This window comes from Pleurodeles waltl, chromosome 6 (assembly GCF_031143425.1).
Source record: "Pleurodeles waltl isolate 20211129_DDA chromosome 6, aPleWal1.hap1.20221129, whole genome shotgun sequence".
NCBI classification, from domain to species: Eukaryota; Metazoa; Chordata; class Amphibia; order Caudata; family Salamandridae; genus Pleurodeles; species Pleurodeles waltl.
Window position 1 is genome coordinate 826,258,985 of NC_090445.1, and position 15,169 is coordinate 826,274,153.

The following is a 15,169-nucleotide window of genomic DNA, read 5'->3' on the forward strand; positions in this document are numbered from 1 at the left end:
AGTAGGCGGAGCTATAATTTTATGATTGCCTTAAAATACCGTGAGTTGGTTTTATCTGGGCATATGGACATCTAAATACTAATGTCTCAGCCATATGGTCACATTTTAAAACAATATATATTATATTAGCCTAAGCTCGTGTCTTTTTAAACTAGTTGATTGCAAGTTGTTAAGCTGTACGAGTAAATTTTATGTTGGGTAAGCAAAGGTGATAATGCTGAATCTGACAATTACTTCAGTTTTTTTTGGGATCGATAATTATACATTTTGAGTAAGTAATGTTTTAGAGGAATTTAATGTATGATGTCATGTTTGTGAATATATCTGAAGTTAAAATAACTCTGGGTTTTACAGTGTTGGGTGTTCAAAGTAAGGGAGTCTTTCTCAATTTTTGTAATTTTCACTAGAATATCATGTTTTTGTGGTACCCGCTACACTTCTCTAAGGATTCCAGAACCACGTGTATATGGTATTTTATATATTCAGTGTGTAAAAGGCAGTAATAGTATATATATAATAAATTTTTCATTTGACAAAAGTGGTTATTTATTTTTGACATATGTTATGTATTCAATATGTAAAGTGTGTTTTGGTCTGACATCCACTACATTACAGTTCCAGATTATAAACCTACTTATGGAATTGGCATCAAAATAATGTACTATTTTAAAAGATGTCAATATACATAGCTTCATGATCTTCCACCATAATTGTTTTCTTTGCGCTTTGGTGAATATAATGAAAATATTGGAAAATGTCCAACGTTTCGAGAGCATTTTGTTATTTATTTGAGTGCTTAAGTTTGACTCTGTGTACTTGAAACCGTGTCCCATAATTTTACCCTATTCCAGCAGAAAACAAGTCCCCTCCACGTCCATGTGGCTTGAATCACTCGGAGTCTTTAAATCGAAGTGACCGCATTGACGCAGTGACACCAACGCTAGGGAGTAGTAACAACCAGTTGAATGCATCGTTCCTGCAGATCTATATCCCAGACTACACAGTGCGAGCTCTTTCTGATCTACAGTTTGTAAAGGTATGCGAGAAACACCATTTGGATTTTTTTGCCCTAAAATGAAGGTAGGCTGTGTTACGTTTAGTGCTGATGCTTTTATTTAGAGGTGATATTAGACATTGCATAAAGTGTCGATGGTCAACACAGTAGATGTTGCATTGAATGGATATATGTACTTTAGCTCAATGTAATGAAATGTTAAGGTTAAAACAACTTTACAATAATTCTGTTGCTAAGAATAAGCAGCCTGCAATTGTTCCCAAAAACTTTGAAAGCGCTAAACGCCAAGGTCCCTAACTCTGTCCTTAGTACATTGACATCAACACTACTAACAGTTCTTATCTTGTTTTCATCATTCGTAAATCGTTGTTTGCATACTTTCATATAACAGTTCAAGACAAGATGGAGTAACAGTACATCATTCAAAACGCAGTCCGCATCTTTTTTACAGCAATCTTTTCAAATAATTGTACAGTTAGATACAAGTTTGAGAAGTTATAAGAACTAAAAAAAATAAGGACCTCATTTCATTGAGAAACACCGTTTAAAGTCAGTAAGGCAACTAGGGAATATACCAATTAATATATGAAGGATATTAATCTAACAAGGTTGCATTAAGAATATGCTTGTAACTGTAGGTTTTATAAGTTATGCAAATAGTGAATAGACAGTCCAGCTTGGTAGGAACGCACGGTTTAATAAATTGGAAAAAGCACAAGGCACACTTGAGAGGAAAGCTATCTCATGCCCTTGTCAATCTCCGCACAAGGAGACTCTTTTTTTGTCACTCTTTAGTGGCTGGCGTGCAAGTGTTTTAGATTTGGCTCTAACAGCATTTTAGGCCTATTTGTTACAAATGGTTCCTTAGGCAACACGTTTATTGTGATTTTACAGAAATAGTTTGAGATCCGTTGGTCAAACAATGTATTGAACAAAATTATAGGAAATGTATTATAAAGGCAAATTGACTTTCACTTCTAATCCAGCATGTGCGCATCTACCTAAATCAGCCTTCTGGCTCCCTGCTGAGACTCAGTCTACAAAATAATGTTCTTCTCTAAACGTAAATAGCTAGGTTGTTCAAAATGGGACTCTTTGCATAGAATAAGCAATTTGGGGAAAACAATCCTTCCAAATTTCGTTTGCATGCCAATGCTGCAAGTGGAACACCCGTAACTTTGTAATCTTTATCCATAGGTAAAAATAAGTTCAAGGGTGCAAGGTCTCTTGTATGTAGTTAAGTTTAGATCCTCTTGCTGATGGGTTACGTTATCACCTAACATAAATCCATAATAATATGTTACTCGTTCTTTAGGAATCCAAAACTGCAACTTGTGTTTTCCTGATAATTGTTTATGCTAGTATTTTAGATTCACTTCTGGCATTCTATAGTTCCTCAAAGACAATATAACCTTGATACATTTGGCCAGTAGCTGTAGTGGGTATTTATTCGTAATGTGCTAAACTTGGGTAAGTCTAACATTTATGAAACATTACCTTTTGCTTGCAAGGATAAGTTTGTACAACACTGAAATTTAAGACTAAAATCATAAAGTGTTTTATTGCAGAAGCAAGTTTTCTATTATTACTTCAAGATTAGGATGATCATGCTATAGCCATGGCATCTACAACTAATCATTTGCATGTGTGACACCCTTTTAAATTCATCTTCATACATAATCTGTGAAGATTGTTTACCTTCCTAATGAATACTTTAAACATGTCAAAGCTAACTTTCTGATATCATTCATTTCTACAAGTGATAACCATGTTTTGCTCACAGACTATTGTATGTCTAGTGATTCTTTTTGTACTTCTTCATACTAAACTGCTCACATTATACTTCTAACACTTCATAATGTCACAAACCTGCATACTGCTCTGACATACACAGAGACCAAATTTGTTTTTTATAGAATACATTTAAATAAACACATAAATGTAGGTATTCACATTTGTAGTAGTCCGATTTTTGCCTTCAGTTACACATCAGATTTCAATTATTCATGTGAACTTTAATTCCTACTTATCTCAAAACGCCAATCACCCATTTAAATTGTTATTTAATATAGCAAATGTTTGTATAGCCCCCTCAGTGCCCTTTAGCCGATCCTCTCTCTATACGTGTGTGTGTGTGTGTGTGTGTGTGTGTATATATATATATTTTTTTTTTTTTCACTGAAGAAGGTTAACACAATGTTATTGTTAGGTGTATCTATCAGTGACATTAACGTTTTGACTAAAACAAAAAAAAAAAAAGAAATTAACCAGAGCTAGCAATAACTTGCATGTCAATGATGTCGTTTGAGATGCCATTAGTGATGTCATAATTGATGTCGAACATGTCATGAGTGATGTCATATGTGAGGTCATTAACAGTGCATGATGGATGCTCAAGTTACTGTCCCCACCCCATTATGAAGAAGTTCTGGCCTGGGGGCGGGCTCCCTGGGCATTTAGAGGCAATGGATGCTCAAGTTACTGTCCTCACCCCATCATGAAGAATTTCTGGCCTGGGGGCGGGCTCCCTGGGCATTTAGAGGCATAGGCTTTGCACCCCTCCCTATTTACAATATTTTTCAGCCCCAGGGTGGGCTCCCCCCTGGCCTCTGGTGTCTTTGGGAGAGAGGCCGTGTGTCCTCCCTCCCCATATAAGATGTTTTTGCCCCCAGGGATTGGCTCCCCAGGGCCTCTGATGGCTCTGGTAGGGGGCCACGCTTCTTCACTCCCCAAAAATATCAATGTCGGGTTAAGCTCTCGGTAGCCTGTAAAGGCTCGGGGACGGAGATGCCCACCCTCTTTCATTGTTAAAACAAAGCAGCCCAAGCCTCAATTTTTGTTTTTGTTTTTTTTTCAGTCCCACAGGAGTCTAGAAGGATCTCTGCAATTTTTGTCAATTGTGTTTTTTCGTTTTTGTCCTCAGCAGGGTCTCTCAAGTCCCACAGGTGGGGTTTAGGGGATTCAGGTTATCCCTATCTTGCACCTTTATATATTTTGTTCAACATCTTTAGGCCAGGGTACTATGTCCTAGAATCCTCTCGAGAGTCTCACAGACCCAGCAGTCCAGATATACATTGTTTTTAACCTTCATTTCTCAAAATCTACTGAATGGATATGCACAAAATGACAAAACATGCAATCTGCAGACCAAGATCTAGCATACTGCCAAATTTGGTGTAGTTCTGTTTGCACTTTTTGCTGTAGCTTTGTTTAAAGAAGTCTGTGGAAAATGAATTTGCATTTGAGGACCTCCCTTTTTTCTCAGCCTCTTGACCCATCACCCCAAAACTGTCCATGCACAAGTTAGTCAAATAGTTGCACCTTTAAGAAAGTTTTGTGGAGATTCTTTTAATTGGGCAAAAGTTCTTAGCAACACAAAAAATGCTTTTCCTATGGAACAGCTGACTGAACTATAACTACTTCGTAATAAATATATATATATATATTTTTGTGTATATATACATATATATATATATATATATACAGTGCTTTAAATGGGCCGGTACTCTCCGGTACTGAGTACCGGCACTTTTTTATTTTGAGAGGGAGAGTACCGGCACATCTCAAGAAAACCGCAATACTTTTAATTGGAGAGTACCGGCACTTCTCAGAAACAAGCAGGTACTCTGCTACAGAGTACCTGCACTTCTATTTTTCCATTTAAAGCACTGTATATATATATATATATATATATATTTATATATAGATACACACACACACACACATACACACACATACACACACAATAAAAATAAAAAAAAGGCAAAGGTTACCGGAACATTATAGTTAGGCTCACATTTTAAGCGTACAAATCCACAGAAACTCTCCTGTTATAGTTAGTTATTTCAAGAACTATAACTCGTGCCCTAAGGGAACTGTAACTCGCGCCCCCACTATGCACAGTTTTCTCATCAATAATGTTATGGCAACTGTTACAGTAATGTTATCAATGATTGTATAAAAGATGTAATGAGTGCTGTAATATCTGGGGTAATTAGCAGTGCATGCCGAGGGTGTGAGTTATAGTTACCTTAGGGCACGAGTTATAGTTACTTAAAATAACTCTGTAACAGCTGAATTTATGATTTTGTATGTTTAAAATGTGAGGCTAAATATAACGTCCCTGTAATCTTTGTTTTTTCAGTGAATTTCTATGTTTTTTTTTTTAACATAAAGTAATTTAAATTACTATACCTCAATCCAACTACCACCTGCGGCCGGACCCTGTGACAAACCACCTATAGCCCCATGCCATGCACCACCTCCCTTGGGATACCTAAAAAAAAAAATGTTCAGGGGCCACAGATCCCCAAGCCCTGGGGACCACCACCTTCCCTTGGCTACCTAATAAAAAAAATGTTGGGGGGCCACACAGGCCGTCCCGGAGACAATCACCTCCCTGGGGCTACCTAAAAAAAAATTGTTGGGGGACTGCGCAGACCCACCAGGGCCCTGGGGACCACCACCCCACCAGGGCTACCAGTTAATAGTTAGGGCAGGTTGCGTGAACCCCCCACCCCGCTCCAGAGCCCTCACGGACCACCACCTCCACTGAGCCATATATTTACTTTGAATGGGATGGGGGTCACACGGCCCCCCTCCCTATGACAATTTTGACCTTGGTAAACCCAATCCACGGGGCACAGCAATATCCTCCTTGGGGCCCTGAGGTGGTGGTCCCTTCTTTGATCTGCATCAACCCCGGGGAGGTGATGGTCCTTGGGGCCTCATATGGCCCAGGAGGGCCTACCCTCCCTTCAAATTAAAAAAAAATTGATTGGCCCGAGGATGATGTGGTCTTTCGGGGGATGGGTGGATGGGGGGAATGGGGTCTGTGCAGGCCCCCCTCTATTTTTTTTAGGTTTTTTTTATAAAATAGCCCTGGGGACGTGGTGGTACCTTGTGGGGTCATCAGGGCCCCCCTATTTTATTTTTTTCATCCGTAGCCCCGGTGAGGTGGTGGTCCCCATGGCCCAGGGTAGTCTGCGTGCCCCTCCTGCATAATTATCTCATATAACCCCGGAGAGGTGGGGGCCCCCTGGGAGGAGTCCGCAGGGTCCCTCCTGTTAATTTTATTTTGTAGCCCCAGGGAGGTGGTGGTGGTACCTGGGCGGATCCATTTGCCCCCCTCAGCCTATTTATGACACTTTGCCCTGGAAAGGTGGTGGTCACTGGGACTTTTTAGATCCCTAGGAGGGGAGCCAATTGCACCCACTCCTCATTTTTACTATGAAATTATGCCCCGGGACCTGTCCCACCCAGGGGCAATACTAAAACCAAGTGCGGGCAAAAATCGACTGAAGCCGAGTCGCAATATGGCTGCCAACACTTCCTGGTTGATGTGTTTGGCAGCCAGTCAGGTCTCTGCACGAGATTGGGAAGGCTTGCAAAGGGTTCGCACCTCTAGATATACAAATTTCTTTTTCCTTTAACATTTCAAAAACTACTGATCGGATTTACACTGAACTAAAAAAGGGGGCTTTCTGGACCAAAAGCTACCTTTCTTGCGAATGTGGTGTAATTCCGTCCACCGGTTCGGGCGGCAGTTATGACTAAAATCCCTATGAAAATTAACATGGGAAAAACACTCTTTTTGAACCACCCTCCTATTTCTCAGCCCCTGCTTGACAGATCACCCCAAAACTTTCCATGCAAAAGAAGACTCAACTTGATACTTATTTTTCGAACATTTTGTGAAATCGTGGTCAGTGCAAGTTATAGTTGCCTTAGAGCACGAGTTACATATAGTTACTTCAGCTAACCATAACTTTAACTGCTGAAAGTCTATGGTTTTGTGAGAGTAAAGTCAGATCCAAAATGTAACATCCCTGTAACCTCTGTTTTTTAAATATATATATATACATAGATATGTATATATATATATATATATATATATTTTTTTTTCACTGGAAAAAAACAAAAGTTACAGGGATGTTATAGTTATGCTCACATTTTATACGTATAAAACCTTACAAATTTGCCGGTAATAATTAGTTATCTCAAGTAACTATAGCTTGTGCTTTAAGGTAACTATAGCTGACGCCCTCGCCATGCACTGCTAATTAGCTACAAATTATGCCACTCATGACATCTTTGATAAAATCAATGTAATATTAGCAGCAAATTTTTGCCAAAAAACTGTGCATGGTGAGGGAGCGAGTTACTTTAAGGCACGAGTTATAGTTACGTGAGATAATTCTAACCATAACTGGTGAATTTGTAAGGTTTTGTACATTTAAAATGTGAGCCTGAATTTATGTTTTTTTACATTCTGTTTACTAACTATAATGTCCCTGTAACCTTTGTTTTTTTCCAGTGAATTTCTATGTTTTTTTTAGGTATGGTAATTTTCATAAACGTTAATCCTACCAGCCTGCTGCCAGTCATTGTAGCCAACCCCCTATAACCACCCAACCTTTACACCGTGCACAAGCCCTCACCCATGTGCAGCGGAGGTTGCTCGTAAGACCTGGACTGCAGCCAGGCCCTGTGGCCAACATCCCTAACCACCCAACCCCATGCTGCACATTACCCACGGGCTGTATGCAGCGGGAGTTGTCCAAGGCCTCTCTGGGTGTGTAAATAGGTGTGAAAGGGTGTGTCAGATTGTGTGTGAGATGGCGTACATCAGTGTTTTTGTAGGTGCGTCAGTGTGTGCATGGGTCTGTGAGTGGGTGTATGAGGGTGTCACCGGGTCTGTGATAGGTGCAATAGTCTGAGTGGGTGTGTAAGCAGGTTCATAACTTTCTGTGTGTCTGTGGATGGGTGCGTGAGGGTCTAACTGGGACTGTGAGTGAGAGCATGAGGGCCTGAGTGGGTCTGTCAGTGGGTGCAGGAGTGTCTCTGAGTCGGTGCTTAAGTGGCTGAGTGGGGTGCGTGAGTGGGAGAAACTGATTTGAAATAAAGTCTGAAAGAGAGAAAGAAAGTGAGGGAGAGAGAGAATTTTTTTAGGGATTGATGTCTGATATACTCAGAATGAGCTTTATGTAAAATTTTAAATCACAAATCTATTTGTTATTCAAACAAAAATATATTAATTTTATTTAAAAAAACAAAACAAGAGTCCAACTGGAATCAAACCCCCAGTGCACAATGTGACCTTCACATTGAGCCATGGGTTTCAGTTTTTTTTTTTTTTTAAAGCCCTTCATGGGCTTTCTGGGACCATAAGGGAGCTCGGTCCCTATTTATTAATTAATTTGTTAAAAAAGATTAAAAACATTATTTAAAAAAAATGAAAAGCCTATTTGGGACCGCAAGTCCCTATAAATGTAATAATAAAAAAAAAGTAAAATAAAAAGCACATGTGCAGGGGACAGAGATGAAAACTTCAGATTTTGACAGCAGCACCACTATGAAAACCTGAAGTGTTTGCTGTGGCTTGGCTTTCAAGACAGAAGCTGAACTTAGCAAAGTATAAGTTTTGAAAATTTTGTGAAGATTTATCAAATGGCTCCCAAGCAGAACAAAAAACTATTTTTCTATAGAAACTAGGTCCTAACTATAACTACCTTGTGGCGATCGCCACTACGTAATATATCTATATATATATATCTTTGTGTGCGTATATATATATATATGTGTGTATATATATATATATATATATATATATATATATATATATATATAGATATATAGATATGTATAGTACATAGAGCGACCTCTGACCTGTTTTTGGTCCAGAGCTCGCCCCCCACGTCCGCAGCACCAACCTGCTGTCTCCTGCCTCTGACCCCTGCCCACGCTGCTGCTAGCGTGTTCGAGGCCCTCCTCCACCCGCAGGCATCCTCCTGCGCCTCATCCCTGGTGTCTAGTGGGCTCTAGTAAGCTTCACTGACCCGTGTGCCGCTTTCCGCCGTCCAGTAAGTGTTTCTATTTTTTCAGCGCCTTGCCTCCTTGCGCTTCTGCCCCCGTCGTGCCCCTTCTGATTGTGCCACTTTTCGCCGTCTTGTAAGTGCTTTCTATTGTTTTTTTCAAGCACCTTGCTTCCTGCGCATCTGCCCCCGTTGTGCCCCTCTGATTGCTGTACCCCGACTGTATTTTGTGCCATTAGTGTATTTTTGTGACTGTTTTGTCAATTTGTGCCCGACTTGTTTCTGCCTTGTTTTTCTTGTTTTCGCCCCTTGTGCACTCCCCCTTGCAGTCCTCTCCCTGCCGCTGCCTCCCTGCGGCCCGCCCCCCTCGCGCCCCCATTCGCCGCTCCCTCCCGCCTCCCAGCTGCTCCTCCCTCCCACCTCCCTTCTTAATGGCTGGCGCTGCGCGTCGCGAGTGAGCGACCTGTGAGCTGTTTTTGGTCCAGAGCTCGCCCCCCACGTCCGCAGCACCAACCTGCTGTCTCCTGCCTCTGACCCCCGCCCACGCTGCGGCTAGCGTGTTCGAGGCCCTCCTCCACCCGCAGGCATCCTCCTGCGCCTCATCCCTGGTGTCTAGTGGGCTCTAGTAAGCTTCACTTGACCCGTGTGCCGCTTTCCACCGTCCAGTAAGTGTTTCTATTTTTTCAGCGCCTTGCCTCCTTGCGCTTCTGCCCCCGTCGTGCCCCTTCTGATTGTGCCACTTTTCGCCGTCTTGTAAGTGCTTTCTATTGTTTTTTTCAAGCGCCTTGCTTCCTGCGCATCTGCCCCCGTTGTGCCCCTCTGATTGCTGTACCCCGACTGTATTTTGTGCCATTAGTGTATTTTTGTGACTGTTTTTTCAATTTGTGCCCGACTTGTTTCTGCCTTGTTTTTCTTGTTTTCGCCCCTTGTGCGCTCCCCCTTGCAGTCCTCTCCCTGCCGCTGCCTCCCTGCGGCCCCGCCCCCCTCGCGCCCCCATTCGCCGCTCCCTCCCGCCTCCCAGCTGCTCCTCCCTCCCACCTCCCTTCTTAATGGCTGGCGCTGCGCGTCGCGAGTGAGCGACCTGTGAGCTGTTTTTGGTCCAGAGCTCGCCCCCCACGTCCGCAGCACCAACCTGCTGTCTCCTGCCTCTGACCCCCGCCCACGCTGCGGCTAGCGTGTTCGAGGCCCTCCTCCACCCGCAGGCATCCTCCTGCGCCTCATCCCTGGTGTCTAGTGGGCTCTAGTAAGCTTCACTTGACCCGTGTGCCGCTTTCCACCGTCCAGTAAGTGTTTCTATTTTTTCAGCGCCTTGCCTCCTTGCGCTTCTGCCCCCGTCGTGCCCCTTCTGATTGTGCCACTTTTCGCCGTCTTGTAAGTGCTTTCTATTGTTTTTTTCAAGCGTCTTGCTTCCTGCGCATCTGCCCCTCTGATTGCTATACCCCGACTGTATTTTGTGCCATTAGTGTATTTTTGTGACTGTTTTTTCAATTTGTGCCCGACTTGTTTCTGCCTTGTTTTTCTTGTTTTCGGCCCTTGTGCGCTCCCCCTTGCAGTCCTCTCCCTGCCGCTGCCTCCCTGCGGCCCCGCCCCCCTCGCGCCCCCATTCGCCGCTCCCTCCCGCCTCCCAGCTGCTCCTCCCTCCCCCCTCCCTTCTTAATGGCTGGCGCTGCGCGTCGCGAGTGAGCGACCTGTGAGCTGTTTTTGGTCCAGAGCTCGCCCCCCACGTCCGCAGCACCAACCTGCTGTCTCCTGCCTCTGACCCCCGCCCACGCTGCTGCTAGCGTGTTCGAGGCCCTCCTCCACCCGCAGGCATCCTCCTGCGCCTCATCCCTGGTGTCTAGTGGGCTCTAGTAAGCTTCACTTGACCCGTGTGCCGCTTTCCGCCGTCCAGTAAGTGTTTCTATTTTTTCAGCGCCTTGCCTCCTTGCGCTTCTGCCCCCGTCGTGCCCCTTCTGATTGTGCCACTTTTCGCCGTCTTGTAAGTGCTTTCTATTGTTTTTTCAAGCGCCTTGCTTCCTGCGCATCTGCCCCCGTTGTGCCCCTCTGATTGCTGTACCCCGACTGTATTTTGTGCCATTAGTGTATTTTTGTGACTGTTTTTTCAATTTGTGCCCGACTTGTTTCTGCCTTGTTTTTCTTGTTTTCGCCCCTTGTGCGCTCCCCCTTGCAGTCCTCTCCCTGCCTCCCTGCGGCCCCGCCCCCCTCGCGCCCCCATTCGCCGCTCCCTCCCCCCCAGCTGCTCCTCCCTCCCCCCTCCCTTCTTAATGGCTGGCGCTGCGCGTCGCGAGTGAGCGACCTCTGACCTGTTTTTGGTCCAGAGCTCGCCCCCCACGTCCGCAGCACCAACCTGCTGTCTCCTGCCTCTGACCCCCGCCCACGCTGCTGCTAGCGTGTTCGAGGCCCTCCTCCACCCGCAGGCATCCTCCTGCGCCTCATCCCTGGGGTCTAGTGGGCTCTAGTAAGCTTCACTTGACCCGTGTGCCGCTTTCCGCCGTCCAGTAAGTGTTTCTATTTTTTCAGCGCCTTGCCTCCTTGCGCTTCTGCCCCCGTCGTGCCCCTTCTGATTGTGCCACTTTTCGCCATCTTGTAAGTGCTTTATATTGTTTTTTCAAGCGCCTTGCTTCCTGCGCAGCTGCCCCCGTTGTGCCCCTCTGATTGCTGTACCCCGACTGTATTTTGTGCCATTAGTGTATTTTTGTGACCGTTTTTTCAATTTGTGCCCGACTTGTTTCTGCCTTGTTTTTCTTGTTTTCGCCCCTTGTGCGCTCCCCCTTGCATCCTCTCCCTGCCGCTGCCTCCCTGCGGCCCCGCCCCCCTCGCGCCCCCATTCGCCGCTCCCTCCCGCCTCCCAGCTGCTCCTCCCTCCCCCCTCCCCACTCCCTTCTTAATGGCTGGCGCTGCGCGTCCGCGCCGCTGGCGCACCAGAGGCGCGCCAGAGGCAAGCCCGTCTACGCCCGTCCGCGCCTGGACCGCGCCCAGCGCCACCCCCCCTGGCCCTCACGCCCCCGTGACCCATGCCTTCGCTACTCGGCCAGCGAACTGCTCGCCCTCAACCCTGGCCCCTCCTCAGAGTGCTTCCTGGCCACCCCGAAGCACACCAAAGGACCTTTTTCCTGCCGCACCTGCAACTTCACCTGCAACAAAACAACGAAACCAGCAACAACCAACACAAACCACCTGCACTGCATCCTCCTCAACACACGCTCCGCACGAAAGCATGCCATCGAACTCTGGGACCTGCTCGACACCACCGCCCCAGACGTAGCCTTCCTGACCGATACCTGGTGGAACGACTCCTCGGCCCCTAACATCGCCATCGCCATCCCTGATGGCTACAAGATCACCAGAAGAGATCGCACCAACGGAATCGGCGGAGGAATAGCCATCGCCCACAAATCTACCCTTAAGATCCACACCCACACGGACGACACTCTCAAGACAGCCGAACACCTCCACTTCCAGATTCACACAGACCCCAACACTACCCTCAGAGGAACCCTCATATACCGCCCTCCAGGACCTAGAGCCCTCTTCAGCGACGCTGTCTCTGACCTCGCAAGCACCCACGCCCTCGCCTCTTCAGACTACATCCTCCTGGGAGACCTAAACTTCCACCTGGAGAACAAGAATGATGTCAATACAGCATCGCTGACCACCAACCTCTCCAACCTCGGACTCCGTCAGCTGGTCAACACTCCCACCCACATCGCCGGCCACACCCTTGACCCACTCTTCACTTCAAGCAACCACATCTCTTTCAGCCACACCTCCGAACTCCACTGGACCGACTATCACTGCGTCCATTTCTCCTTCAAGAAAAACACCGAACACCACCGCACTCCTCTACCGCCGCACCGCCGCTGGGGAAAAGTCACAGAAGATCAACTTACCAACACCCTCGCCAAAAACCCACCACCCGACCCCACCGACCCGGACTCCGCCGCCATCAACCTCCAACAATGGATCCTCGACAGCGTCAACATCCTAGCCCCGCTCAAGAAACCCACCGCCAACCAAGAAAAGAAAAAAACAGCCTGGTTCACAGACGAACTAACCACCTCCAAACGCACCTGCCAGAAACTCAAGAAAAAATGGATCCTCGAGCGCACACCCGAGAACCTCGCTACCCTCAAGGAAGCCAACCGTGAACACCACCAACGGATCCGATTCGCGAAGCGCTCCCACTTCACAGAACGCCTCAACAACAACGCTCACGACTGCAAGGAACTCTTCGGCATCGTGAAGGAACTCGCCAACCCCAACGCCATTGTCAACGACATCCCTTCATCCCAGAAACTCTGCGACGATCTCTCCACCTTCTTCTACCAGAAAATTGCAGCCATCCACGACAGCTTCAACACCTCACCTCCGCCAGACCCCACCCCCAACAACTCCTCCCACGCCGACCACATCACCCCCTGGACCCAAGTAGACGACGCCGAAACCCTAAAGACCATGAACTCCATCCACTCAGGATCTCCCTCTGAACCCTGCCCACATCACGTGTTCAACAAAGCCGACGTCACCATCGCCCCCGCACTCCGAAAGATCATCAACCTCTCCTTCTACACCGCTACCTTCCCGGACAGCTGGAAGCACGCAGAAATCCAACCCCTCCTCAAGAAACCTAAGGCTGACCTCAACGATCTCAAAAACTTCAGACCGATCTCTCTCCTCCCTTTCCCAGCGAAAGTCATTGAGAAGATCGTCAACGCACAGCTCGCCCACTACCTAGAAGACAACTCCATCCTTGACCCCTCCCAATCTGGCTTCAGACGAAACCACAGCACAGAGACTGCACTCCTCGCCGCCACAGATGACATCAGACTACAAATGGACAACGGCGAAACCTCAGCGCAAGACCTCTGGCGGCAGATCCTTCTCCTACCTCGCCGCCAAAACCTGGAACTCACTCCCGACCTCACTGCGCCAGACCCAGGACCTCCTCACCTTCAGGAGACTCCTGAAGACATGGCTCTTCGAACGATAGCCATAGCCCCCCCCCCACCCCCCAGCGCCTCGAAACCCTAACGGGTACATAGCGCGCTTTATAAATTATTGATTGATTGATTGATTGATATATTACCTAGTGGCAGTCGCCATTCAGTAGTTATAGTTAGGTCTGCTTTTTCCATAGAAAGAGCGTTTTTGGTTTACTAAAAACTTTGTCTCCATTTGACAAATCTTTGCAAAACTTTCCAAAAAAGATCCATTCACCTCAGCTACTTCCCCAGCTGAACCTTACTGCCTCTCCAGCTAGAACCCGTAGTGGGTGCCAGCGGGACCAGCCCATTATTTTTCTGTAGGTACCCACCTGGGGCAGCAAGAACATAGTGAATATTCGTGGGTGTCAGGCCAAGCCCCAAATCTCCTCACAGTCCCTGCCATCTCCCTTGTCAGCTCCCATTGTGGGTAATATTTTGCTCAAGCCTGAGCAGAAGTAGCTTATTTTTATGATCCCACCCGGGTCAGAGCAAAATTGTGTTCCCTACCTGGGATAATGTGGGCAGGCAATTATATGTATATTCCCTGCTCTGAACCTCAAAGGTACCACAACCGGCGGCAGATCCTTCTCCCACCTCGCCGCCAAAACCTGGAACTCCCTCCCCGTAAACCTACGTCTGACCCAGGACCTCCTGACCTTCAGAAAACGACTCAAGACCTGGCTATTCGAGCAGTAGCAACCCCTCCTCCACCCCCAAACCCCTCCCCCCAAGCGCCTTGAGACCCTAACGGGTGAGTAGCGCGCTTAACAAGTGAGTGATTGATTGAAAGGTAGAAAACAATAGTGTACCCGAGGATGAGTTTGCCAGGACACAGCTGCTATCAGCCCCTAGGGGGGGATAGGGTACCACGTGGCCATAGGATGGCTAGGGGCGGAGGAGGGGGCTAAAATTTCTTCTGCCTCCACAGACGGGGATGGCAGTTCCAGGGGTCCTAAAAGGCTCAAGCGCACCCTCCCCCCTCACCCAAAAAAATGTTTTTAAGCCAGCCCCTCCATTGGGGATGGGATCCCTGGAACCTAAAAAGGCCCAGGGAAGGGGGCAGCAGGCTTCCTTCTCCCTGAAAGTTAAGCAGCCCCAGGAAATGGCGTCCACGTGCCTATCAAAGGCTCAGGGAGGGGTGCTGCACCACCCCTCCTACGAAAAATGTGGATGATCCTTAATAGACGTTCGGTACAGCTAAAAAAAAAAAAAAAAAAAGAAATTGCCTGGGGGTGGGGTTCAGGGAGTACCTCAGTTCCTCTGTGACACCTCCCCCCCTAAATACCGATTCACAAATCCAAACAGGAATAGTGGAGAAATGTATCCTTACTCTGGCCCCCTATTTGTGGTTAGTT

General features: G+C 46.8%; 1 protein-coding gene across 5 annotated transcripts in view; it reads left to right on the forward strand.

Annotated features, from left to right (window-relative positions):
- CNNM2 (cyclin and CBS domain divalent metal cation transport mediator 2) overlaps positions 1-15,169 on the forward strand; it is a 776,587-nt gene that overhangs the window by 718,926 nt on the left and 42,492 nt on the right. For 3 of the 5 annotated variants that reach the window (XM_069239487.1, XM_069239489.1, XM_069239491.1), the window contains one exon: positions 852-1,036. In XM_069239487.1, the coding sequence (XP_069095588.1) occupies positions 852-1,036 (185 nt within the window). The remainder of the gene's footprint in view (positions 1-851; positions 1,037-15,169) is intronic. The other 2 variants (XM_069239488.1, XM_069239490.1) reach the window with 1 other exon arrangement.